Genomic DNA, 25,844 nt, shown 5'->3' on the forward strand with positions numbered 1-25,844 from the left:
CAACAGCAAGTTATACATTCTTGAAAGTACTTTAGTCTTAGGTTCTAACAATTCTGTTTCCAACTTCGATTTCTCCACCTGGAATCCTAACTTTTTATCCTTTTTAAAAATTTCTTGAATCTGAGCGTAATGTAACCAGTCTCGCACTTTATCTTTCATTTTTTCCAAACTCTGCAATTTCCAATTGTTACCCTCTTTCTCTATTATTTCCCAATATTTCGGCCATTTGGCCTCCATATTGGGTCTTTTTCGGGCCTTAGCCTCCAGAGGTGATAGCCATCTTGGAGTTTTATTTTCCAATAGGTCTTTGTATTTTGTCCAGACATTAAACACTGCTTTCCTGACAATATGGTTCTTAAAGGCCTTATTGATCTTAACTTTGTCATACCATAAGTATGCATGCCAGCCAAATGCATTGTTAAAACCTTCTAAATCTAACACATCAGTGTCCTCTAGAAGTAGCCAGTCTTTTAGCCAGCAGAAAGCTGCGGCTTCGTAGTACAACCTTAAGTCTGGCAGGGCAAAGCCCCCTCTTTCTTTCGCATCAGTTAATATCTTAAACTTAATTCTGGGCTTTTTGCCCTGCCAGACAAATTTAGAAATATCTCTCTGCCACTTCCTGAAGCACTCCGTCTTATCCACAATTTGCAATGTTTGAAATAAAAACAACATCTTAGGCAATACATTCATCTTAATAGCAGCAATTCGGCCTAACAAAGAAAGCTTCAATTTTGACCAACTGTCCAAGTCTCTCTTAATTTCAGACCAACATTTTTCATAATTATCCTTAAATAGACTCAGATTTTTTGCTGTTATGTTTACCCCTAGGTACTTTACTTTTTTAACCACAGTTAGTTCTGTTTCTCTCTGAAACCGTTCTGACTCTGCATCTGTCAAGTTTTTTCCCAACACCTTAGTTTTCTGTTTGTTTAGTTTAAAGCCCGCTACCCGACCAAAGTCCTGAATCAATTGTAACACTCTTTTTGTACTAGATTCTGGCTCTTGCAATGTCAAAACAAGGTCATCTGCAAAAGCTTTAAGTTTATATTGTTTCACTCCGATCTGAATCCCTTGCACCAACCGGTCCCCTCTAATCAAGTTCAAGAGCACCTCCAGGACAGAAATAAACAGCAAGGGGGAAATCGGGCAGCCTTGTCGTGTCCCTTTTTCAATCTTAAACTCTTCTGTAACCACATTGTTAACTATCAGTTTTGCCTTTTGTTCTGAGTAAATCGCGTCAATCCCATTTTCAAAACCCCGCCCCACTCCCATTTCTTTTAAATTCCCCTTCATAAATTTCCAAGAAATATTATCAAAGGCCTTCTCCGCGTCTATAAAAATTAGAACTGCTTTAGTGTTAATATTTGTTTGCAAGAGTTCCAAAATGTCAATAATGTTCCTTGTATTAGCAAATAAATGTCTTCCTGGGAGAAAGCCTGCCTGGTCTTTATGAATTATCTCATTTAAAACTCTTTTGAATCTTCCTGCCAAAACGTCAGCAAATATTTTGTAATCCACATTTAAAAGGGAAATGGGGCGGTAGTTCTTAAGTTGTGTCTTTTCAGTTTCTGATTTTGGTATCAATGTGATGAAAGCTTCCTTCCACGATTCGGGCGCCTTCTTTCCCTCCATAATTTCATTGCTGACCTCCAGCAGTGGTTGAATCAAATAGTCACTTAATGTCTTATAGTACTTGGAGGTCAAGCCATCTGGCCCTGGAGACTTGCCCAACTTCATATTCTGAATGGCCTGTTCTATCTCTAGTCGTGTTATTTTACTATTCAGGAGTGATCTATTTTCTTGTGATAGTTTTTTAAGTCCATTTTTCTCCAAAAATTTTGCAATCTCTTCCTCCTTTTGTGGCCCTTGAGTGTATAATTTCTTGAAATATTTCTGGAAACATTTTCTAATTTCCACCGGGTTCTGAATATTCCTTCCTTCTATTTCCAAATTTGTTACTATGTTCAGCTTTTGTCTCTTCTTCAACTGCCAAGCCAGCAGTTTCCCACATTTATTAGCCGATTCAAATGTTTTTTGTTTCATTGATTTAATCTTCCATTCTATTTCCTGATTTATCAGTTTGGAATATTGTGCCTGATGAAGTTTAATTTCTCTCAAAATCGGCTGTGACTTCGGGTTTACTCTTAGTTTCTTCTCTAACTCTTTAATTTTCCCCAAAATCTTGTCCTTTTTCTCATTTTGTAGTCTTTTCTTTATGGCGTTCTGTTGTATCAAGAACCCTCTCATCACAGCTTTGCTTGCATCCCAGATTGTTCTTTTTTCCACAGCAGTGTTCAAATTTATCTCAAAATAGTCCTTTATTGTTTTTTGGGCCTTCTTGATAATCTCCTGATCTCTAAACAAGTTGTCATTCATCTTCCATCTAAAGGAGCCGGTTGGTAATAATGTCATGTCCATTTTCAACGCGTTATGATCGGAGCAGGTCTTTGGGCAGATTTCCACTTTCTTCACCTTAGGAGCCAGACCTCTAGAAATCCATATTTGGTCAATTCTTGTCCAAGTCAGTTGGGCTTCAGAGAAAAATGTTCCTTCTTTCCCTAAGGGGTTCTTTGTCCTCCATATATCAATCCAGTCCATGTTGTCTGTCATTTCAAAAAAGGTCTTTGGTAGTCTGCCTTCTTTAGTAACCTTTTGGCTTTGTGACCTATCCATGTTTGTAGAAACGATCCCATTCATATCTCCCATCATAATGATGTTATCATAGTCCAGATAATCCAGCATAATCTCATGCAACTTCTTGTAGAATTCTGATTTCCCTTCATTTGGAGCGTAGATTCCTAATATCAAAATTTTCTCTCCTTGGTGCTGTATTTCAATTGCCAAAATTCTTCCATGTTCATCTTTAAATAGAAATTTTGGTGAGAGGCTCTCCTTTGCATATATCACCACTCCTCTCTTCTTAACTAAATCCGAAGATATAAATTCTTGGCCTATCCTTTTATTTACCAATATTTTTCTGTGGAGCCTAGTCACATGTGTTTCTTGTAAACAAGTAATGTCTAGTTGCTCCTTTTTTAATAAGTGAAAGATTTTCTTCCTTTTTTCCGGGCTGTTGCAGCCATTTATATTCCAACTTAAAAGTTGCAGAGACATCCTGGATTGATCTGTTTAGTTTCCTTGGGATGGTATTTTGTTCTGTGAGTCTTCAGGGTTCTGAGGTACAGGCACCTGTGGTGGTTCAGACCCTGAGGGTAGTTCAAGTCCTTTATGAAGGTCCTCACCGTAGGCAGTCAAAAACTTATCCCTATCTTCCAAAGTTCTAATTTTGATCTTCTTCCCTCTAAAGGTAAAAGATAGTCCTTGGGGAAAGTCCCACCTAAAGATGATTGAGTTGCTTCTCAGCAGTTTTACTAAGTCCAAATATTCAGATCTAAGATCCAACAGCTGTTTAGGAATGTCCTTAAAAATCTCAATTCTTTTGTCCGAAATGTTCAAAGAGCTTCCGTAGTGCAGGCCCAAAATCTTGTCCCTTTCCTCCTTTGATCTCAACGTAATCAAACAGTCTCTGGGCCTTTCTCTCTTTGTAAGTCTTCCAAGTCTGAAGGCTGACACAATTTTAAAATCTTCCTCCTCTAAACCCCAGAACTTGGAGAATTCTTTGGTCAGAAACTCAGCTAGATTACCTTCTTCCACTTCTGGTATCGATCTTATCCTTAAATTAATCTCCCTGTTCCGAAGTTCCAACATAGAGAGATAGGTCTGATGTTCTCCGACCTGCTTACTGAGCGGCCTTACTTCTTTTTCCAACTCTCCCACTCTTTGGCTGGTCTCTTCGGCCAGTTTCTGATTTTCACCTGCAGCCTCCTTCAATTGTCCGATTGCTTGTGCATTCTGTGCAACTTGCCCAGATAATTTGTTTAAAGTTTCTGTATTAAGGTCAATTTTCGCAGTTTGTTGGTCAACTTTCCTCTCCAAAGACTCCAATTTCTCAAGAATTCTCTCTAATACAGAACCAGATCCTCCTGAGGCCATCTCTTCTAGTTGTAAATCCTCAGTTTCTTCCTCCCCTGCCTGTGACAGGGAGGTAACTTTTTCCTCCGAGGGCAAAGTGGGCACAGATGATCTGCGTGCTTGTGAGGCTGCAGTTACGGTTGTCAGAGTTGTTTGTCTGGTTCTTAATCCCTTTCTTTTTGCGCCACTCATTCCAAAAATATCTAGCAGTCAAGGTCAAGCTGAGTTATTCCCATGGGAAAGCTACGGCCCAGATGGTAGCAATCAAACAGAGGGCCGGGAAATAGAAAGTAAAACAATGTTTTTGTTGTAAGTCCTCAATCCTCTAGGGGGAGCATAAAATGTCCTAGGAAGAAGAGTCCATTCCACATACAAAATCTAAACCAATTCTTAGGGATCTTCACAAAAGTAGTTTTAGCAGAGTTGGTTTTAGGTTTGCCACAATATTTCAAGTTGTGCTTACTGGAGTTCCAAAATGCAAGAACGTAACCATTCTGAACTCCCTCAGACTGTCTCCAAGTTTAAATAGAATGTATCCAAATTTGCAGTCTGACAGTTCTACTGCTCAGGCAGTTCTGACACCTGGGCTTCTTAAACAGAATTGTAATCCACAAAGAAAGGAATATATAAGTCCTAATAAAAGTCCAAAAATCAATTGCTTACAGTCTTTAAAAGGAAAAGTAATTTCTGCGGGTGCTCAATCTGAGCTGTCAAAAGTTCTCTCTATGCCTCCACTCCTCCTGCTCTTTGCTTTAAAAATCAATGGCTGCGGAGGACGGACTTCCTTTTCCTCGTCTCTCCGCTTTCAGCTTATTTTCAATATTTTAGTCCCGAAATTTAGTAAAGTCCTTAATTACTCACGGGTTGTTACGTTTTGGAATCTTGTGTTGAAGGAAGAAAGGTCGGCGCTCACCGGCAACGGCAACGCGGCTTCGCTCCGCTGAATGCGCATAGACCCACAGCGCCGCTACCCCCTCTGCGATCCGGAGCCCCTTACGGGGTTCCCTCAACGTTTCGGGGGTAGCTCCTGGCGCCCGCCGGGTCCCGAGACCGCAGGCTTCCGCTGCCTGCGGTTTTCCAGAATGGGTCTCCGCTTCGCCGTAGCGGACGACCCTTTTCCAGCGTAGCTTCCCTCTCCCGGTTAGGAAAGGGCAGCCATTACCGTTCGCGCCGCCTCCGGAAGTCCTCACCTTTAAGGGGCTTCTTGGCGTCCCATGAGTGGCAGGTTTATAGCTTAGCAGAAGGTCACAGGTCTCATCCTGGCAGCATCTCTTGGCAATGCTGGGAGAGAAGCCAGACTGTAACCACAGAGATCTGTAGAGACAATACAGTATTTATGGTTACATACGCTTCAGGTTACAGGTTCTGCTAACCCAGAAATAATGCCTCAGGTTAAGAACTTTGCTTCAGGATGAGAACAGAAATTGTGCTCGTGCGGCGCGGCGGCAGCAGGAGGCCCCATTAGCTAAAGTGGTGCTTCAGGTTAAGAACAGTTTCAGGTTAAACGGACCTCCGGAACGAATTAAGTACTTAACCTGAGGTACCACTGTATTAAGCCAGGTGGAGAAACAGTCAGACTTGGTACAACTCAGCTTATGGCAGAGACATTGCTTTCTGCCACTTTCTGCCACTGGGGCACATAGGAGCCACATCCCAGGGGCCATAGGGGCTTAAGCCCCCACAATAAAATATTTGAGGGGCCCGGGGGCCCACAAAGTGGATGGGCAGCCCCATTAAAATGGTGTTTGTGTGCACTGCGTCATGTGATCGATTATGCACTGCGGAGCTTACCTTGGCCCCCACAGTACTTCATTCAAGTTGGCAGCCCTGCTGGGGCAGCACCTCTTTGGTTGTTCCTCGTGGAAGTGGCCACAGAGACCACATAACACCGGTCCTGAAAGACCTACACTGGCTCCCAGTACGTTTCCGAGCACCATTCAAAGTGCTGGTGCTGACCTTTTAAAGCCCTCAACAGCCTCAAAGGCCCAGTATACCTGAAGGAGCATCTCCACCCCCATCGTTCAGCCCGGACACGGCTGAGGTCCACGCCGAGGGCCTTCTGGCGGTTGCCTCCCTGCGAGAAGTGAGGTTATAGGGAACAAGGCACAAGGCCTTCTCGGTAGTGGCACCCGTCCTGTGGAACACCCTCCCACCAGATGTCAAGGAAATAAACAACTATCTGGCTTTTAGAAGACACCTGAAGGCAGCAGTGTTTAAGGAAGTTTTTAATGTTTGATGTTTTATCACATTATTATTATTATTATTATTATTATTATTATTATTACTACTACTACTCTGTTGGGAGCCACCCAGTGGCTGAGATGGGCAGGGTATAAATGATAAATGATAAATGATAAATTATTATTATTATTATTATTATTACTATTATTATTATTATTATTATTACTATTCCTGGGTCGCTGTGTCCAGGAGAGGCTGGTCCATTGCGATGAAGAGGAAACGCCAACCAACCTGCTTTTGAGGCATCTAATAATAGCCTGCATTTTAAATCAAGGCTTATATATATATATTTTTATCAAGGTTGTATCTTAAAAATGAGCTCAAATTCACAAATGTTTTATGCCAGGCAGAAGACCAGCTGCCTAAGTACTTTGGCAAGATGTTTATCCTCCTGGACAAGGGGGGCCCCTGATTTATAGCAGAAAACAATTCTCAAAGTCGTAAAAAGGGAATTACAGGCTGAGAGCAAAGGTTACACTGACCCTACATATTACAGAATATAAAAAAGCTGAGAAAAACATAATTAAGAGTTGGTAAATAGTAAAATAAAACCATGTGCCTCCCATTAAACTTGAGCCATATTTTCCTAAGGTTAAAAGGTCAAGAGCAAATGGAAAAAGCAACTGGCTTGGCTGGAAAAGGGGGGGTGTAAACAGAAGAAGAGGCTTCTTCCTATTTTATTTTGAGGCTGTAAACTGTTCCTTCCTTTTTACTTTGAGAAGGTTTATTCTTCTAAAAAGCTATCTATGATAATGTATTAAATATATTGGCTTAAATGTAATTATGCAAAGGATTTAAGAAATGTTGGATTCTTATTTCATATAGTTGTAAGAGTTGTAACTATCCTGAAATTAAGTCAGCCATCAGCCCAGCCCCCCTGCCAAGCAGGAAACATCATTAGAGCACACATATGGTTGTCAGGCCTTTGTTTAAAGACCTCCAAAAGAAGGAGATCTTTCAATGATGATGTGAACTCAAGATCCTTGACATCTGTTTAAGATAAAAATTTAAAACTATTAAACCATCTGTTTTGGAGGGCTATAGGGCAAGGAGGGCAAGAGGTGAGCTGGTAATTAAGGTTCATTGTTGAGACAAATGTAAGATATATGACTACTTATTTGTCATTTATAGATAGAAGAATATATAGCTTTTATTTCCCATAATAGGCAAAAGGAAATGGGTGTATCTTTTGTGATTGGTTCTAGCAAACAGCCAATAGGAATTTCAACCAGGCTGATTGGACAGAGGCAGCCACAGGAGGAGCAAGGGGGCTGGATTAAGGAAATATAAGTGCTGGCCATAATAGCAGGAGGGCAGGCCAGAGCTTGGTAACCATATACCACTATGCCTCTCATTTATTTGTCTGACAAATAAATTATTATTTTAATTTCTCTAATGCTGCGTTGAATATTTCATTCCAGCTAAGCGTTAACCACAAGCAGGGTGCTACACTTTCTTATTTACACCTCCATTCACTCGGGGTGGTTTTGCCCATCATTGGCTCTCTGGCTCCACCTCCATGCTAGGGAAATAAGGAATGTTGCACTTGACTGTAGCAATGGATTACATCCCACATTATCACTGTCTACTAATCAAGTTCCTCTTCTCCTGACCTTTGCAGAATTCAAGGCTAAGGGAGGAAAATGAAGGTGAGACGTTTTGCTTCCCTGCAGGGCTGCGGTGGGAACAGAACAGGGTGGGTAGGGAGGGAAGGGACCGACTTGTTTTGAGGACCAGACATGCGAAGACGTGTTGGTCCTGCAGTGGCGTCTTTCCCACATGGAGAGGTTTGGTTCACCAGCTGAGCGTCCCGGCCAGGTCCTCCCCCTTCTCAACAGGTCATCCAGGGCTGGACTTAACTTGAAGCTATTTGCTAGGATTCTCCCAACTCAGTTAATTCCAAGCTAGCTCTGGGTTCAGTGGGAAACGAGAGCATCCCACCCGCTGATGCTGTTGGACTCCAACTCCCATCAGCCCCTGCTCAGTGGTCAAGGGAATGATGGGAGCTGTAGTCCAGCAATATCTGAATTGCCGCTTGCTCCAGACAGATTCTTAGTTAATAGTCACCAATCTTGTCTTAGGAGAATTTGCCTTTTTTTTACTATCTTTCCTTTCTCTCCTTCAGTTTTCAAGTCAACAGAAGAAATCTTACTTAGGTATTTCTGATTTATGTATTTGCTTATTTATTGATGTGGGGCATTGTTATGTACTGAGTTGAATAGGATCCAAAATGCAGCAGTCTGATTGGTCCTAGAACAATAGGATTCAGAATGCAGCAGTCTGATTGGTCCTAGAGCAATAGGACCCAGAATGCAGCAGTCTGATTGGTCCTAGAACAATAGGATTCAGAATGCAGCAGTCTGATTGGTCCTAGAACAATAGGACCCAGAATGCAGCAGTCTGATTGGTCCTAGAACAATAGGATCCAGAATGCAGCAGTCTGATTGGTCCTAGAACAATAGGATCCAGAATGCAGCAGTCTGATTGGTCCACAGGAGCCACCCAGTCCAGCTCCAGGTGGAAGTGAATCCACAACCTGATTGGCCTACAGGAGAATCCCGGAATTAGCCAATCATGTGGGTCCCCTTGTGTAAATCACGTATATAAAGCAGACATTCTGGGGGTACTTCCATTCCTCCTCTCCACTATGAGCTGAATAAAGAGCATGAAATCCACTCTCGACTCCTGAGTATATTTCAGGCATCAACATAAAAACCACAATATATATAATCAGAATAAAAACAACAGCCCAATAAAATATGCATATATTTAAAAATTCAAACTCACATGCTCTACAAATGCACTTTAAGGGTGGGGAACCATACATATGGTTATTGAAAATATGAATATGTTGCTTTTCTAGTCAAAAGATTGAAAGCGGTTAGGGATGAACTTTCAGGTGATGGTGTTAATCCTAAATGTGGGTGTTTGCTGCTGTCTTGCCATCTGTAAGCAGATCAGGGAAAACAGTACCCACCCATTAAAAGCCTTGGATTTTTTTTTAAAGAAGGGGGGTGGAGGAAAGAAGAGGAGAAATTGTGCCTCAGTGGTAGAGCATCTGCTCTTATCCTGAAGGTAAAGGTAAAGGGGACCCCTGACCATTAGGTCCAGTCGTGAGTGACTCTGGGGTTGCGGCACTCATCTCGCTTTACTGGCCGAGGGAGCCGGCATACAGCTTCCGGGTCATGTGGCCAGCATGACTAAGCCGCTTCTGGCGAACCAGAGCAGTGCACGGAAACGCCGTTTACCTTCCCGCCGGAGCGATACCTATTTATCTACTTGCACTTTTAGGTGCTTTTGAACTGCTAGGTTGGCAGGAGCAGGGACCGAGCAACGGGAGCTCACCCCGTCACAGGGATTCGAACCACCAACCTTCTGATTGGCAAGTCCTAGGCTCTGTGGTTTAACCCACAACGCCACCATATCCTGAAGAGTCCTGCCTAAATCCTCGGAGAGCCACTGCCAGCCAGTGCAGGCAGTATCAAGCTTGATGGATCAATGATCTGAACTCACGCCTCTTTATCCCTGCTGCCAGCCAGTGTAAACAGTGTCTTGCATTTATCTTGATGCAAGCTATCATTTATTTGCAGGAGTAATTCAGTCACACACTAGTTTGCTTAGATTAAGTTAAAGCGCTCTGCTGGCCTAGCACAAGAAATCCACTTCTTTTTTCAATGACGGAAAGAAAGAAAGAAAGAAAGAAAGAAAGAAAGAAAGAAAGAAAGAAAGTAAGTAGATGTCAAGGTAGATGTGGAGCAAATGTTCCTTGCCGTGTAACCGCCCCGTCAACAAATCGGAACAAATGCTCAATAAAAACCAGATAGAACATACTGTATTTTTTGCTCTATAAGACTCACTTTTTCCCTCCTAAAAAGTAAGGGGAAATGTGTGTGCATCTTATGGAGCGAATGCAGGCTGCGCAGCTATCCCAGAAGCCAGAACAGCAAGAGGGATCGCTGCTTTCACTGCGCAGCAATCCCTCTTGCTGTTCTGGCTTCTGAGATTCAGAATATTTTTTTTCTTGTTTTCCTCCTCCCAAAACTAGGTGCGTCTTGTGGTCTGGTGCGTCTTATAGAGCGAAAAATACGGTAACTTCCATGTGAACCTGGTGCAAGCAGACCAGGATGAATGTCTGGCGTTGGAGGTGTCCAGGTGCTTCCGATCTAAATGAAAGGTGGAAACCTAAAGTTCTCGTATGACCAGGAAAAATGCTGCCTTTTGCCCATCCACTCATCCGAAACCCCCGCCCTTCCTTGACTTTCAGAGACAACGACAAGATCAAGAAGAAAGTTCAACAGCTGAAGGAGCTTCAGGAATCTCTGGTGAGTCGCCCTTGGCACTGCCATTCTTCACTCAGGACCCTGGGATCTTTATGCTAGGTGGGGAGGAAAGCCAACCAAAGACACAGAAGGGAACAGGCAGAAATATGACCCGTGGCCTCATTCCTGCTGGCAGCAGCGAAGAACAGGAATAAATCCCTGGGTGGCGTTCCAAGGCAAGCATATGCATGTGAAATATACTCGGAGTCAAGTGTGGATTTCATGCTCTTTATTCAGCTCATAGTAGTAAGGAATGGAAGTTCCCCTGAAATGTCTGCTTTATATACATTATTTACACAATGGGCCCCATGTGATTGGCTAATTCCGGGATTCTCCTGTAGGCCAATCAGGTTGCGGATTCACTTCCACCTGGAGTTGGATTGGGTGGCTCCTGACCAATCAGACTGCTGCATTTTGGATCCTATTGTTCTAGGACCAATCAGACTGCTGCATTTTGGATCCTATTGTTCTAGGACCAATCAGACTGCTGCGTTCTGGATCCTATTGTTCTAGGACCAATCAGACTGCTGCATTCTGGATCCTATTGTTCTAGGACCAATCAGGGAAAGGAGAATGTTAGCCGCTTTGAGACTCCTGAAGGGGAGTGAAAGGCGGGATATCAAATCCAAACTCCTCTTCTCCTTCTTTTAAAGAAAGAAAGAAAAAACACCTGCGTTTGAACAATGTTTTGCATTCTGGATCCTATTGTTCTAGGACCAATCAGACTGCTGCATTCTGGATCCTATTGTTCTAGGACCAATCAGACTGCTGCGTTCTGGATCCTATTGTTCTAGGACAAATCAGACTGCTGCATTCTGAATCCTATTGTTCTAGGACCAATCAGACTGCTGCATTTTGGATCCTATTCAACTCAGTACATAACACCATGCTACACCTTTAAGGCACATTCAGAGCACATCATTTCCCTTGAAGGGTTCCAGGTGCCGCAGTTACTATTCCTAACAACCATTCAGAAACTAGCCAGCGCTGGTGTGAAGTTGTCGCTGGCATCTGTCTGTCCCAGGAGACAATGGAGGGGTGCGGCTTTTGGGTGAGTTCAAACTGCTGGGAGCTTGCAGCGCCTGCTATGGCTGTTGAGACCGATACAGGAGAGACATGTTTCGTTGCAGCCGGGGCAGAGGAAGGTGTCCGGTTGTGCTGCTGCAGATGCACCAGGGCATTTATTCTCTCTCTGTTCCTCCCAGCGGTCATTCCTCCTCTGGTCCCTGCTACAACAAACAACACAAGCAACACAAGGACCAGTATACTAGATAGCACTGTAATTCTTATTGCATAATATACATGATTTAGTAACAAAAATAAACTGTGTACACTTGTAAATTCTCTAATATATTTGAAATCAAATGAACACACGTCTGTCAATCTTTGAAAGTCTGTAAAAGTATAATAAGTCTATAATTCAAACAAAGTAATAGATGCTATCCTGTGGGCTAAGCGGTAAAAATTTTTAGGTGTTTAGGTGCCGAAGTAGTAAGAGAATAACAATGTAGGACAGTGATCCCGGATAATCTGACTGTTTTGCTGGAATCTTCTTCAGCACAACTCATAGATTAGGAAAATGCACAAGGAGCAGTGGTCATGAGTGGTTACATATCCTTATGACCAGCAAAACAGTCAGATCATCCGGGATCACTGTCCTACATTGTTATTCACTTACTACTTCAGCACCTGAACACCTAAAAGGTTTTTACCGCTTAGCCCACAGGATAGCATCTATTGTTGTTTAGTCATTTATTCGTATCCGACTCTTAGTGAGCCCCTGGACCAGAGCACGCCAGGCACTCCTGTCTTCCACTGCCTCCTGCAGTTTGGTCAGACTCATGCTGGTAGCTTTGAGAACACTGTCCAACCGTCTCCTCCTCTGTTGTCCCCTTCTCCTTGTGCCCTCCATCTTTCCCAACATCAGGGTCTTTTCCAGGGAGTCTTCTCTTTTCATGCGGTGGCCAAAGTATTGGAGCCTCAGCTTCAGGATCTGTCCTTCCAGTGAGCACTCAGGGCTAATTTCCTTAAGAATGGATAGGTTTGATCTTCTTGCAGTCCATGGGACTCTCAAGAGTCTCCTCCAGGACCAGAATTCAAAAGCATCCTTTCTTCGGCGATCAGCCTTCTTTAGGGTCCAGCTCTCACTTCCATACATCACTACTGGGAAAACCATAGCTTTAACTATACTGTGCCCATCACCTCCTGGCAAATAGAAGGGGAAGAAATGGAGGCAGTGTGTGATTTTACTTTCTTGGGCTCCATGATCACTGCAGACGGTGACAGCAGTCACGAAATTAAACTATATAATCTTACGGACTTTCAAAGATTGACAGACGTGTGTTCATTTGATTTCAAATATATTAGAGAATTTACAAGTGGACACTGTTTTTGTTTTTATTGTACTAAAACATGTATATTATACAATAATAAGTGCAGTGCTATCTAGTATACTGGTCATCGTGTTGCTTGTGTTGCTTGTTGTGTTAAGTTTGCAACACAGGGGTTTGCTGTTCTGTAATGGAGACACAACCTGACTGTCTGCAAGGGATTCCTACATGGCGAGACTGATGTTGCCAGACTTCATGTTATGTTTGCAACACGGAGTTGGTCTACCAACGGGCCTGGGGTCTGAAGGCAGTTCCTCGTAGAGTACTTACAAAGACCCCTGGCCACCAATATTTCGGGACCTGAAGGCCTTTCTGCTCCCATAGTTGACGCCCCTGCTTCCGATGTAGTAGAGCAAAACACAGCTTCAAAACCCATGTTCTGCTGACGTGTGGTGTTGCAGATACAGTGGTACCTCAGGTTACAAACACGTCAGGTTACAAACATTTCGGATTACAGACTCCGCTAACCCAGATGTAACCCCTTGGGTTAAGAACTTTACCTCAGGACGAGAACAGAAATCAGAAACCAGAGGCCCTTCTCTTGGGTATGGTCGGCCAATTGGTGCCAAAGAAGGATAGAACATTCTTTATGTATGCTACAACAGCAGCAAGAATACGCATCACAAAGTATTGGAAGACACAAGATCTACCCACCTTGGAAGAATGGCAGATGAAGGTGATAGACTATACGGGACTGGCAGAAATGACTGGCAGAATCCGAGACCAGGGAAGAGAGACAGCGGAAGAAGATCGGAAGAAATTTAAGGACTATCTTAGGAAACATTGCAAATGTTAGAATGACGTTGGTTTAGAAATTATGTGGTTTCCAGCTGTAATGGTTAAGTAAAAAGAAAAGAAAGGCTAAAAATTAAGTGAAAAATAAGGGAAAGGATTTGCTGAATTAATAATTAGAAATTGGAATACAGAAAGGGGAGGTATGAGGAAGTCGGGGAAGTAAGTTACAAGAAAATAAGGGATTGAAATTATACTTGTTTTTGTTTTTGTTTGTTTGTACTATTGTTTTGTTTTGTTTTTTATATAATCTTTGAAACCTTAATAAAAATATTTTTTTAAAAAAAAGAGAGAACAGAAATCGCGGCCGCAGAGGTGGGAGGCCCCATTAGCTAAAGTGGTATCTCAGGTTAGGAACAGTTTCAGATTTAGAACGGACCTCTGGAACGAATTAAGTTCATAACCTGAGGTACCACTGTATTTGTATTCTGTCTCACCATGGAATATTTTTTGAGGTCTAAAATCATAAACGCTGGCCCAGAAATCATGGGTGCAGACCTGCCTCAATACAAACCTTTAACTATTTAGCTCCCTGGAGTGACTTGATTTCTACAGGTGTTGTCTACACTTAGCGGCCGTTTTTCTGATCAACTCTTTCTCTCCTTCTTTACAGCAAGACGATATTTATGTTCTCGAAGAGCAGCTGTGTACGTAAGTCAATCAAGAGTCCTTGGCTTGAGGCTGCGTTTTCAACCCCCTTATCCCCCTTTCCTTTTAAGCAACCTGGTCTGAAATGGCTCTTTTAAAATACCGTATTTTTTGCTCTGTAAGACTCACTTTTTCCCTCCTAAAAAGTAAGGGGAAATGTGTGTGCGTCTTATGGAGCGATTGCAGGCTGCGCAGCTATCCCAGAAGCCAGAACAGCAAGAGGGATTGCTGCTTTCACTGCGCAGCAATCCCTCTTGCTGTTCTGGCTTCTGAGATTCAGAATATTTTTTTTCTTGTTTTTCTCCTCCAAAAACTAGGTGCATCTTGTGGTCTGGTGCGTCTTATAGAGCGAAAAATACGGTGCCGTTTTCTCATCTGCTGTGAACTTGGGGCTAGGATGTGGGGAGACCAGGATTCACTGAACGACGTTGAGCCAGTTGCTCTCTGTTAACCTAATATACCTCACAAGGTTGTCGTCAGGATAAAATGGGGGGGGGGTGTACACCTTGCTGAGCCTTTTGGTGGAAAGGTGGGGTAGAAATTTAATAAATTCATTTAATATAAACAAACATATGCAATAACGAATAAGATAATTTGGGGTTTCATTCGAAATGTTTACTCAAGCCTTTCGGGTGGGCTGGGTTTTAAATTGCAAACGGTTTATTAAATACAGTGGTACCTCGGGTTACATAAGCTTCAGGTTACAGACTCCGCTAACCCAGAAATAGTGCTTCAGGTTAAGAACTTTGCTTCAGGATGAGAACAGAAATCGTGCTCCGGTGGCGCGGCGGCAGCAGGAGGCCTCATTAGCTAAGTGGTGCTTCAGGTTAAGAACAGTTTCAGGTTAAGAACGGACCTCTGGAACGAATTAAGTACTTAACCCGAGGTACCACTGTAAAGGACTCAAAGCGAAATCTGTGCGATAGGCCACGATCCATGCCTGAAGCGCATGCACATCGTTCCCCTTCATTTTGACGGGTGCGCATTTGTGTGTTTGCACGGGAGAATGTTCCGGAACTGGTAGCACGCGAAGGAAATGTTTCATTTTCGAATTGTTGTTTTGTTTTGTTTACCTGCGACATTTCAAAAATCGGCCCTTCAAATCCCCCGTCTGTGTGTGTGTGTGTGTGTGTGTGTACGTACGTACGTACGTACGTACGCAACACACTTACACACACACACGGGGCAGGAGGAAACAGACTTGATTTTGAGATCTAATGCAACCTGGCATCTGGTCTTCAAATACAACTCGCATTTCCAAGGAGAAGGAAGTGAAAAGGCGCCCACGGTTCAGTGATCTTTCTTACGCACTCCTTGAGTTAGCAGATGCTGAGTGGAAGGAGAGAGAGAGAGAGAGAGAGAGAGAGAGAGAGAAAATGTCCCTGGAGTGAGAGGCAGTTGCCTAGTGACTATCAAAACAAAATGGAACTTATTTATAGCTTAGGTTCCAGGGATGGAGAGGGCGTTTCTGCATCAGGAGTAGATTTAGTTTTCCATTTAAAATAGGGCTACCGTATGTCCGGAATATCCCGGACCTTCACTCGTCGAAAATGATGTCTGGGGAAACCCAGGAGCATGGCATGGCACCCCATATCGAACTGTTGGGGTGGGGTTTTTTTTTGGCAATTTCCTTTAAAAATAGCTCCAAAACTTCATTTTTTTTTTGCGGTGGGAGGGGAGGGGGTAAAGATTTTGCAAAAGAAAGCTCCACAACTTTTTCACTTTTTGAAATATGGCAGCCCTGTTCAAAATATTCCTTATCCACTCTCCACCATATAAGGGCCCAGGACAGGTTATAACAATATAACGTATCTGTCAGAGTTGCCTCCAGGTCCCAGCTCACAGTAATAACGTATAAAAGTCTTTATTGGAGATTAGTTTCCATTTCCAAACCGCAGCGTGCAACTCTACGTCTTAGAACCTAGACCGGCGAAGCTCCATCTGAGTCTCCGCCTCTTAGACACCAGTTTAAGACTCTAGCCTTACTCCACCTCTTCCGTTGTTCTTTCCTCCTCTGGGTCCTTCTGCCCCCTGGGGTTTCCTCCTTTCTGGACTCTTCTGACGCTGACCCCCCTGAGTCTTGCCCCTCCTTCCGGCGGGCTTTAGGACCTGGCTCCCTATCCGGGCTGCCTGCTGTGCCGCTCGCCTGTACATTTGAACTTGGCGCGTGCGCCCAGCCGGTAACTTTCCTCTTGACCGTTTCCCCGCTCTCCGATGGAGGCGTGGTCAATCCTGACTCATCTCCTCTCGCTGGTGGTGAGAACACTGGTCCCGATGCCTGGGACTCCTCCCCCCCACTGCGCTCTGGTGGGGAAGCTGGTCCTGATTTCCAACTGCTGCTCTGGGAGTCCCCGCTGGCCCCTTCCTTCTGGGGTTTCCCCCTTGGCACCCCCCTTGCCCTGGCCATCGGCGCTCCCTTCTGTGAATCTTCCGATTCGCTGGAGAGGCTCATGGAATCCCTCTGATCACTGTCACCGCCTACGCTCCCCTCGGATTCCTCCCCCTCGCTCTCCATTTCCTCCCTCTCCTGTGCCTCTGCTCCTGAGTCCCTGACAGTATCAAAACAGATAAAACTGTTGCAATTATTATTATTATTATTTTTAAGAAAAGGAAATTCGTTCCGGCCAAAGTATACATTTAGTGAAAGCAGCAGAGCAGTGGCGTACTGTGGGTTGTCAGCACCCAGGGCAAGGCAAGTAATTTGCACCCCCTAACCCGTGGATTTGCGCCCCCTAACCCTAACCCCTAGATGTTGTGCCCGGTGCGGCCGGCCCCCCTGCACCCCCCACGCTACGCCACTGCAGCAGAATGTGTGTGCTTTTGTGTGTCCCACACCCCACCCCGCAGAAAACAAAATACCTTACCTGACAAAGACCGGGATCAAGAGGTGTGCATTCACAGAAGCAGCTGAGCCTCACAGGGTGCTGCTGAAATTTTAAAAGCCCAAAGTCTGTCGCTGCATACAGCAATAGCTGCATGACGAAGGTACTAGACTCACCTCTGTGGGGAAGGATTTTCATAATTTGGGATCCAACACAAAGAACGACAAGACAGATTAGACGAATCTGTCAAAACGACCTTGACAGATTAGAGAACTGGGCCCAAACAAACAAGATGAATTTTAACAGGGAGAAATGTAAAGTATAGCACTTGGGCAAAAAAACATGAGAGGCACAAATACAAGATGGGTGACACCTGGCTTGAGAGCAGTACGTGTGAAAAGGATCTAGGAGTCTTGGCTGACCACAAACTTGACATGAGCCAACAGTGTGACGCGGCAGCTAAAAAAGCCAATGCAATTCTGGGCTGCATCAATAGGAGTATAGCATCTAGATCAAGGGAAGTAATAGTGCCACTGTATTCTGCTCTGGTCAGACCTCACCTGGAGTACTGTGTCCAGTTCTGGGCACCACAGTTCAAGAAGGACACTGACAAACTGGAATGTGTCCAGAGGAGGGCAACCAAAATGGTCAAAGGCCTGGAAACGATGCCTTATGAGGAACGGCTAAGGGAGCTGGGCATGTTTAGCCTGGAGAAGAGGAGGTTAAGGGGCGATATGATAGCCATGCTCAAATATATAAAAGGATGTCACATAGAGGAGGGAGAAAGGTTGTTTTCTGCTGCTCCAGAGAAGCGGACACGGAGCAATGGTTCCAAACTACAAGAAAGAAGATTCCACCTAAACATTAGGAAGAACTTCCTGACAGTAAGAGCTGTTCGCCAGTGGAATTTGCTGCCCAGGAGTGTGGTGGAGTCTCCTTCTTTGGAGGTCTTTAAGCAGAGGCTTGACAACCATATGTCAGGAGTGCTCTGATGGTGTTTCCTGCTTGGCAGGGGGTTGGACTCGATGGCCCTTGTGGTCTCTTCCAACTCTAGGATTCTATGATTCTAAGAAAAGATGCACACGAGATGCTGTTGAAGGACCCATTTAAAGTGTTACCATACACAGAAGCCAAACTTAGATTCACAAAATGTTTAGGGGTTATGTGAACGCCTGCGTCCCCCCAGAAAAAAAAGCACCGGTGTAATGCGATCAATTATGTGGGCCGTGGCTTATCTTTTGTTGTTGTTTAATCGTTTAGTCGTGTCCTTTCCCCCCCTCCCCCAGGTTCCTGTACTTGCCAAGGGGAGAGCAAAAGGTAAGGGCCCTTTCATGCCTTTTGGTGTGACTTTCTCGATTACACAAATAACGAGGCATGTGGTAAAACAGCACCCATAGTGCAGTGTTTCCCAACCTTGTGCCTCCAGATGTTTTTGGCCTACAACTCCCATCATCCCTGACCACTGGTCTTGCTAGCTAGGGATGATGGGAGTTGTAGGCCAAAAACATCTGGAGGCACAAGGTTGGGAAACACTGGTCTAGAGCACAGTCTGGAGTGCGTGAAGCACATTTTATTTTTCCTTTCCCCTTTCCTATAAATTCTAATCGCTACTGATCCAAAATACCAGCCCCCAGTCTAAGGAACACACAGTAATAGACATCATTTCATATCAGTAGCACCCGTAATAATTTTGGTATACGCACCTTGACGCAATGTTGTTAACACATTCAGAAATGTTTGTTTAATTTCTGTTCTGTTTCTGTTGAATTTCTATTTTTATTTCTAATTGTTGTTTAATTTCTGTTTTCATGTAAACTATCATTATGTTGTATGCTCCAGTGCAAAGATATATCTCAGTGCCACCGCGCTTAAAGTTGAAAACAGTTTAAAGATGAAAATAAAACCTACCTTACAAAAGAAAAAGTAAGGCACTGTCTGTTGTAGCTGGACTTCCCCTACTCTCAAATCTCTTCTTCCTGTCCCAAACCAGTGGTTTTCCCTTTCCTGGATCTGCCTGCACGTGATCCTAGCACATTTGTGGCGACGCATTCCTTGGTGATTATAACAGTGCTGTTTACCTTCTTGCCGGAGTGGTACCTATTTATCGACGTGCTTTCGAACTGCTAGGTTGGCAGGAGCAGGGACCGAGCAACGGGAGCTCACCCCGTTGTGGGGATTCGAACCGCCGACCTTCTGATCGGCAAGCCCTAGGCTCTGTGGTTTAACCCACAGTGCCACCCGCGTCCCTACTGGGAACGGTAGTTTACCCCTAACAGATTTATAATTCCCAGCAATCTTAGCATACTACAGTTCCCAGGATTCTTTGGGAGGACTCATGCGCTTTAAATGCTCTTTATACACCTCACATTTAAGGTGCATGACTTCCTCCGAAGAATCCTGGGAACTGTAAAGGTAAAGGTAAAGGACCCCTGGATGGTTAAGTCCTATCAAAGGCAACTATGGGGTTGCGGTGCTCATCTCACTTCAGGCCGAGGGAGCCGGCGTTTGTCCACAGACAGCTTTCCAGGTCACGTGGCCAGCAGGACTAAACTGTTTCTGGTGCAAAGGAATAACATGACGGAAGCCGGAGCGCAAGGAAACGCCGTTTACCTTCCCGCCGCAGTGATACCTATTTATCTACTTACACTGGCATGCTTTCAAACCACTAGGTTGGCAGGAGATGGGACAGAGCAACAGGAGCTTGCCCCATTGCAGGGATTTGAACCGCCAACCTTCTGATTGGCAAGCCCAACACTATTATACTTATTTTATGATTATTAAATTTGCATGCCACCCTTCATCCAAAGATCCCAGGGCATGCCAAACCCTCGGTGGGTTAGGAACTTCCCTGCATGCAAAGCCAGACTCCGGTGGATTGAGCGGTCAAGACAAAGACTAGATCCAGTGGTCAAGAAGGCAGTTTCTGCATGTGCTATAGAGGGGAGTGAGGGGCGGGTGGGGCTCGTCCACCCGGGAAGAGAGCCCATCTCCGATCCTAAACCTCTGCTGCCTTGCGGGATAATAATAATAATAATAATTTATTATTTGTACCCCGCTCATTTGGCTGGGTTTCCCCAGCCACTTTGGGAGGCTCGCAACAAAGTATTAAAATACAGTGGTCTGTTAAACATTAAAAGCTTCCCTAAACCGGGCTGCTTTCAGATGTCTTATAAAAGTCTGGCAGCTGTTCTTCTCTTTGACATCTGGTGGGAGGGTGTTCCACAGGGCGGGTGCCACTTCCGAGAAGGCCCTCTTCCTGGTTCCCTGTAACTTGGCTTCTCACAATGAGGGAACTGCCAGAAGGCCCTTAGCGCTGGACCTCAGTGTCTGGGCTGAACGATGGGGGTGGAGACGCTCCTTCAGATATACTGAGCCGAGGCCATTTAGGGCTTTAAAGGTCAGCACCAACACTTTGAATCGTGCTCGGAAACATACTAGGAGCCAATGTAGATCTCTCAAGACCAGTGTTATGTGGTCTCAGCGGCCGCTCCCAGTCACCAGTCTAGCTGCCGCATTCTGGATTAGTTGTAGTTTGTGGGTCACCTTCAAAGGTAGCCCCACGTAGAGCGCATTGCAGTAGTCCAAGCGGGAGATAACCTGAGCATGCACCATTCTGGCGAGACAGTCCGCGGGCAGATAGGGTCTCATCCTGCGTACCAGATGGAGCTGGTCAACAGCTGCCCTGGACACAGAATTGACCTGCGCCTCCATGGAGTTCAAAATGACTCCCAGGCTGCGCACCTGGTCCTTCAGGGGCACAGTTACCCCATTCAGGACCAGGGAGTCCTCCACACCCGCCCGCCTGCGGTCCCCCCAAAACAGTACTTCTGTCTTGTCAGGATTCAACCTCAATCTGTTAGCGGCCATCCATCCTTTGGGAGGAGAAAAGGCTCAGGAGTAGACCCTACACAAATCCGGAGTCCCGAAGGCGGTTGGATGGCGTCTTGCACGCCTCCTCCCAGCAATTCCTTCATCCCAGCTGGTGCCAAATGTCTTGGTCTGCTATCGTTTGGACCACATCAGCAAGGCCCAGAGGCAGGGATCTTGCAGTCTGGCCTTTGCAGATTAGACCATGGGGAATTGAGAGCGGTTGCTGCATCTTAATTAGCACAGATGGGGGCTAATCACTCCTTTCCTTTTCATTTCTCCTCAGACGAGAAAACACCGAGCCACTGAGCCTGTGACCAGGTCAGAGGCAGCGGAGAGATCAACGCCAGTTCTTTGCCACTGTGGGGTGCAAACAGCAGCTTCTGGAATAAACTCGTCTTCTGTTTGCAATTTTTGGATTAGGAAGGGTGACACTGAAGTTCTGACGTGTAAGGCTAGCCTTCTGAAGGAGGCGTGGGCAGTTTGCCCACTGGAAGCGGAGCTTGCTGCCCCCGCCCCGCCGATCCCTGTCCAGTTTGAATCCTCTGACAACGCGCATGCTAACACCACACCCCCAGTGGTAAGGACAACTGCTTGGCAGGCAGAAGGGCTGAAATATACTCGGGGTCAAGAGTGGATTTCATGCTCTTTATTCAACTCATAGTGGTGCGGAGGAAATGGAAGTTCCCCCAGAATGTCTGCTTTATATACATTATTGACATGTGATTGGCTAATTCTGGGATTCTCCTGTAGGCCAATCAGGTTGCGGATTCACTTCCACCTGGAGCTGGATTGGGTGGCTCCTGCGGACCAATCATACTGCTGCATTGTTCTAGGACCAATCAGACTGCTGCATTCTGGATCCTATTGTCCTAGGACCAATCAGACTGCTGCATTCTGAATCCTATTGTTCTAGGACCAATCAGACTGCTGCATTCTGGATCCTATTGTTCTAGGACCAATCAGACTGCTGCATTCTGGATCCTATTGTTCTAGGACCAATCAGACTGCTGCATTCTGAATCCTATTGTCCTAGGACCAATCAGACTGCTGCATTCTGAATCCTATTGTTCTAGGACCAATCAGACTGCTGCATTCTGAATCCTATTGTTCTAGGACCAATCAGACTGCTGCATTCTGGACCCTATTGTTCTAGGACCAATCAGACTGCTGCCTTTTGGATCCTATTCAACTCGGTACATAACAAGGGCCCAGCTCCCCTGCCTGAAAGTCAGATAAGCTGCTGCCAGTCCGTGTAGGCAGTACTAAGGTAGTTGGACCAATGGTCTGACTAGGTACAGAAGGCTCACAGAATAATGAAAGGCTGTTGGATTGTTGTTTTTATTTTGATTATATATTTTGTGGTTTTATATTCTGATTTTGTTCTGTGAACCGCCCTGAGACCTTCGGGTATAGGGCAGTATATAAATTCAATCAATCAATCAATCAATCAATCAATCAATCAAGGAAGGGACTCTGGGGGTCATCTAGCTCAACCCCCTGCAATGCAGGAATATGAAACCGTCCCCTTACGGGGATCGAACCTGCAACCTTGGCGTTGTTAGCACCATGCTCTATCCAACTGAGTTGTCTAATATTTATCTAGCTCCTGTGTTCGTTGTTATGAAGAACTACAGTTCCAAAAAGTGTCTTTCAGTGGCAAATGCATTTTTATTTTTAAGATTTGAAAATGGCTTTGCTTTGGCATGTAGACATGTCCTAGAGCAAGGGAACCTCAGGTCCAAGGTAAAATGTGGCCCTCTACGCTTATTTACCTGGCCCTCAATATTCGCTCCAGGTCACACCCTGTTTTTTCCTGGCTAGAACGCAGCCTTGAATTCGGATAATGCCTGGAAGGAGGTTAGAGATCGTCGGGTGTGGGCGGGTTTCAAACAGCTAACTGTACAAAGGCAAAAAATATATATTCATTGCTCCACCCACCCTGGACTCTGACCCCACCCACTCTTTGTATGTGGCCCCTGGAAGGCAGCCCTGAATGGAATCCGGCTCTCAAGCTGATAAATGTTCACCACGGACTGTCCTTTTCTTCTTCTCTGCAGTGGGCAGTTTCGCCTTCAAGGCGAAGTTGCAGTTCAGGCCTCTCCGGGAGCTGAGCTTGCTGGATCAACACAGCCGCCATTTTCAACTGGCTGCACAAGGGATTCCAGCTGTGTTTTGCAAACTCCACTGGGATAGCACTGCTAACCAGGGAGAAGCATCTGCAGGGCTGTAATCCGTTTAAAAATAGCCACATGCACAAGAGGTACTTCCTTGTGGCTTGTGGCTGGGCGTTCATCATGCACATTTTGCAATCTGCTGCAAGAAGCACTTAGGGCAACTGGTGTTTTCTGCAGCGGTTGCACCAATATGTGCACAAGAGAAGTGCTTTTTTGGGGGGGTCAGCATTGCTGGAGTTCTGCCAAGGCTCACACCCCAGAAGGTGGCCCCACCGCCAGCCTCTGAACCCCCCCCCTCCATCTTCCTCCTCTCCCTTCTTACCTCTGGGCTCCTGTAGACAACCTACTTACTGACCATTTATCCCAATATGCTTGCACAGGGACACTATATTGTATCCAATCCCTACTAGGCATCTCTTCTGATTTCTTCAAAGGGAGGGGTTTCCCCCCTCCCTTTATTTATTTTTAATATAAATTTCCAGAAATTCCACATATAATTCCAATACATATTTTTTATATATATATATATATATTATCAACTTCCCATCCCATTTTCCATGATGTTTTCCTTATCCTCACCCCCCCCTTGCTGCACCTGGTCTTCCCTTTTTTACATCATAATCATAACACAATAGTCCAGGGGTCAGCAAACTTTTTCAGCAGGGGGCCACTCCACTGTCTCTCAGAACTTGTGGGGGGGCGGACTATTTTTGGGGGGCGGGATGAACAAATTCCTATGCCCCACAAATAACCCAGAGATGCATTTGAAATAAAAGGACACATTCTACTCATGTAAAAACACCAACCAAGCCCCACAAATAACCCAGAGGTGCATTTTAAATAAAAGGACACATTCTACTTATGTAAAAACATGCTGATTCCCGGATCATCCGGGGGCCAGATTGAGAAGGCGATTGGGCCGGATCCAGCCCCTGGGCCTTAGTTTGCCTACCCATGCGATAGTCTCTCATTCTTTCTGTTTCTTGTAGATCAAATCCCACTTGTGGATTCTTCCTATTATATTTCTTAAAATAATCCACAAAAGGTTCAAAAGTCTTTTAAAAAAAACCCAGTCTCCATTACATTCTCTTATTTTAGCTGTTAGCTTTGCTGATTTGACACCGTCCATAACTTTGCTTATCCATCCTTCCTTTTGCTGGCAGGTTCCATCACGATGAGAATTCACTCATCCCAGTTTCCTTGAAGGGTCCTTTAGATGTTTTCCCTTTGGTCCTTTGCTCACCCCACACTTTTCAACATTTCCCTATCTCTTTCCTAACTGCTGGAAGTCGCTTCTACAGAAGTTCCTTGATTGTGCTAAGAGTGACAAAGGGCTTCAATTCAACGTAACTGTGCAAATCCTAATTCCCGGTTTGTACCTGAATCTCATCTGCCGAACACTAGTGATGTGGAGCCACCTAAAGAACGTAAGATGAGCCCTGGATCATGCCCAAATCCCTTCTAATCTAGCACTGCTCAAGTTGGCCAACCAGATGTCCACTTCTGCCCACCTTCTAGATGCCCTTTCCTCATCCTCAGGACTTGGGTGAAACACTGCATGCATCCAAGGCGAAGGGCCAAGCCAGCTTGGGTCTCTAGGATTTGAGTGTGCACTTTGTGCTCATAGCTTGCCTTCCCCTTTTAGAGCCTGGGGTCCCAGCCTTCATTTGGGAGACGACCAAATGTTCCATTTGCTTTCTCCATTTTATCATCAAAAGTGGGCCTGAAAGGCCGGATTGTGGGAGGAGCCCTCTCCATTGACCCTTGTTTCCCATCGCCCATTTCTAGAGATCAGGCCTTTCTGTCGGAGACGGTGCAAACCAGCCGTCTCCACTAAAGATACAAAATTCCTCTTTTCTGCCAGTTGCTCTGAGGGGGGGGAGGGGTAAAAACAGAGCGAATGGCAGCCATAACAAACCTTGCAACAGGCAAAAAAAGGCCTTGTTTATATTCCAGCATGGAGACTCTTGAGAGTCCCAAGGACTGCAGGAAGATCAAACCTCTCCATTCTGAAGGAAATCAGCCCTGAGTGCTCACTGGAAGGACAGATGCTGAAGCTGAGACTCCAAGACTTTGGCCACCTCATGAGAAGAGAAGACTCCCTGGAAAAGACCCTGATGCTGGGAAAGATGGAGGGCAGAAGGAGAAGGGAATGGCAGAGGACGAGATGGTGGGACAGTGTTGTTGAAGCTACCAGCATGAGTTTGACCAAGGCAGTGGAAGACAGGAGTGCCTGGTGTGCTCTGGTCCAGGGGGTCACAAAGAGTCGGACACAACTAAACGACTAAACAACAACAACAATATTCCAGCATCCTATCGCTTCTCAAATCGATGAGGGGAATGGATGCTTCTGGAACAGGTGTGGGGAAACTTTGGCCCCTTCCAGGTGTTACTGAAACTACAACGCCCATCATCCTTGCTCATGGGCCATGCTAGCAAGGGGCTGATGGTGGGTTGCAGTTCTATGTCTGTGGCTCAAAAGTTATCCACTCCTAGAAGCTCAACCCGCCCTGTGTGAACAGAGGAAAAGACGTGCTGGTTTAGGAGAACATCCTTTTCCCCACAGGGTTGCCAAGTCCAGTGTTTACATCCACATCGTTCCATCCTTGTTTCAGA

The 25,844-nt window shown here is 45.1% G+C and overlaps 1 protein-coding gene across 6 annotated transcripts in view; it reads left to right on the forward strand.

Moving 5' to 3' along the window:
* The window catches only part of LOC310851688 (uncharacterized protein), a 31,626-nt gene extending 9,137 nt beyond the window's left edge, over window positions 1-22,489 (forward strand). For 2 of the 6 annotated variants that reach the window (XM_083754324.1, XM_083754323.1), the window contains exons 3-8: window positions 7,835-7,862; window positions 8,339-8,369; window positions 10,478-10,535; window positions 14,328-14,365; window positions 18,471-18,501; window positions 21,338-22,489. In XM_083754324.1, coding sequence (XP_083610450.1) covers window positions 7,835-7,862; window positions 8,339-8,369; window positions 10,478-10,535; window positions 14,328-14,365; window positions 18,471-18,501; window positions 21,338-21,715 — 564 coding nt within the window. In that variant the 3' untranslated portion in view covers window positions 21,716-22,489. The remainder of the gene's footprint in view (window positions 1-7,834; window positions 7,863-8,338; window positions 8,370-10,477; window positions 10,536-14,327; window positions 14,366-18,470; window positions 18,502-21,337) is intronic. The other 4 variants (XM_083754326.1, XM_083754328.1, XM_083754327.1 and 1 more) reach the window with 4 other exon arrangements.
* The last annotated feature ends 3,355 nt before the right edge of the window (window positions 22,490-25,844 follow it).

The sequence above is a fragment of the Podarcis gaigeae genome, assembly GCF_964106915.1.
Source record: "Podarcis gaigeae genome assembly, chromosome: 8".
Taxonomy (NCBI): Eukaryota; Metazoa; Chordata; class Lepidosauria; order Squamata; family Lacertidae; genus Podarcis; species Podarcis gaigeae.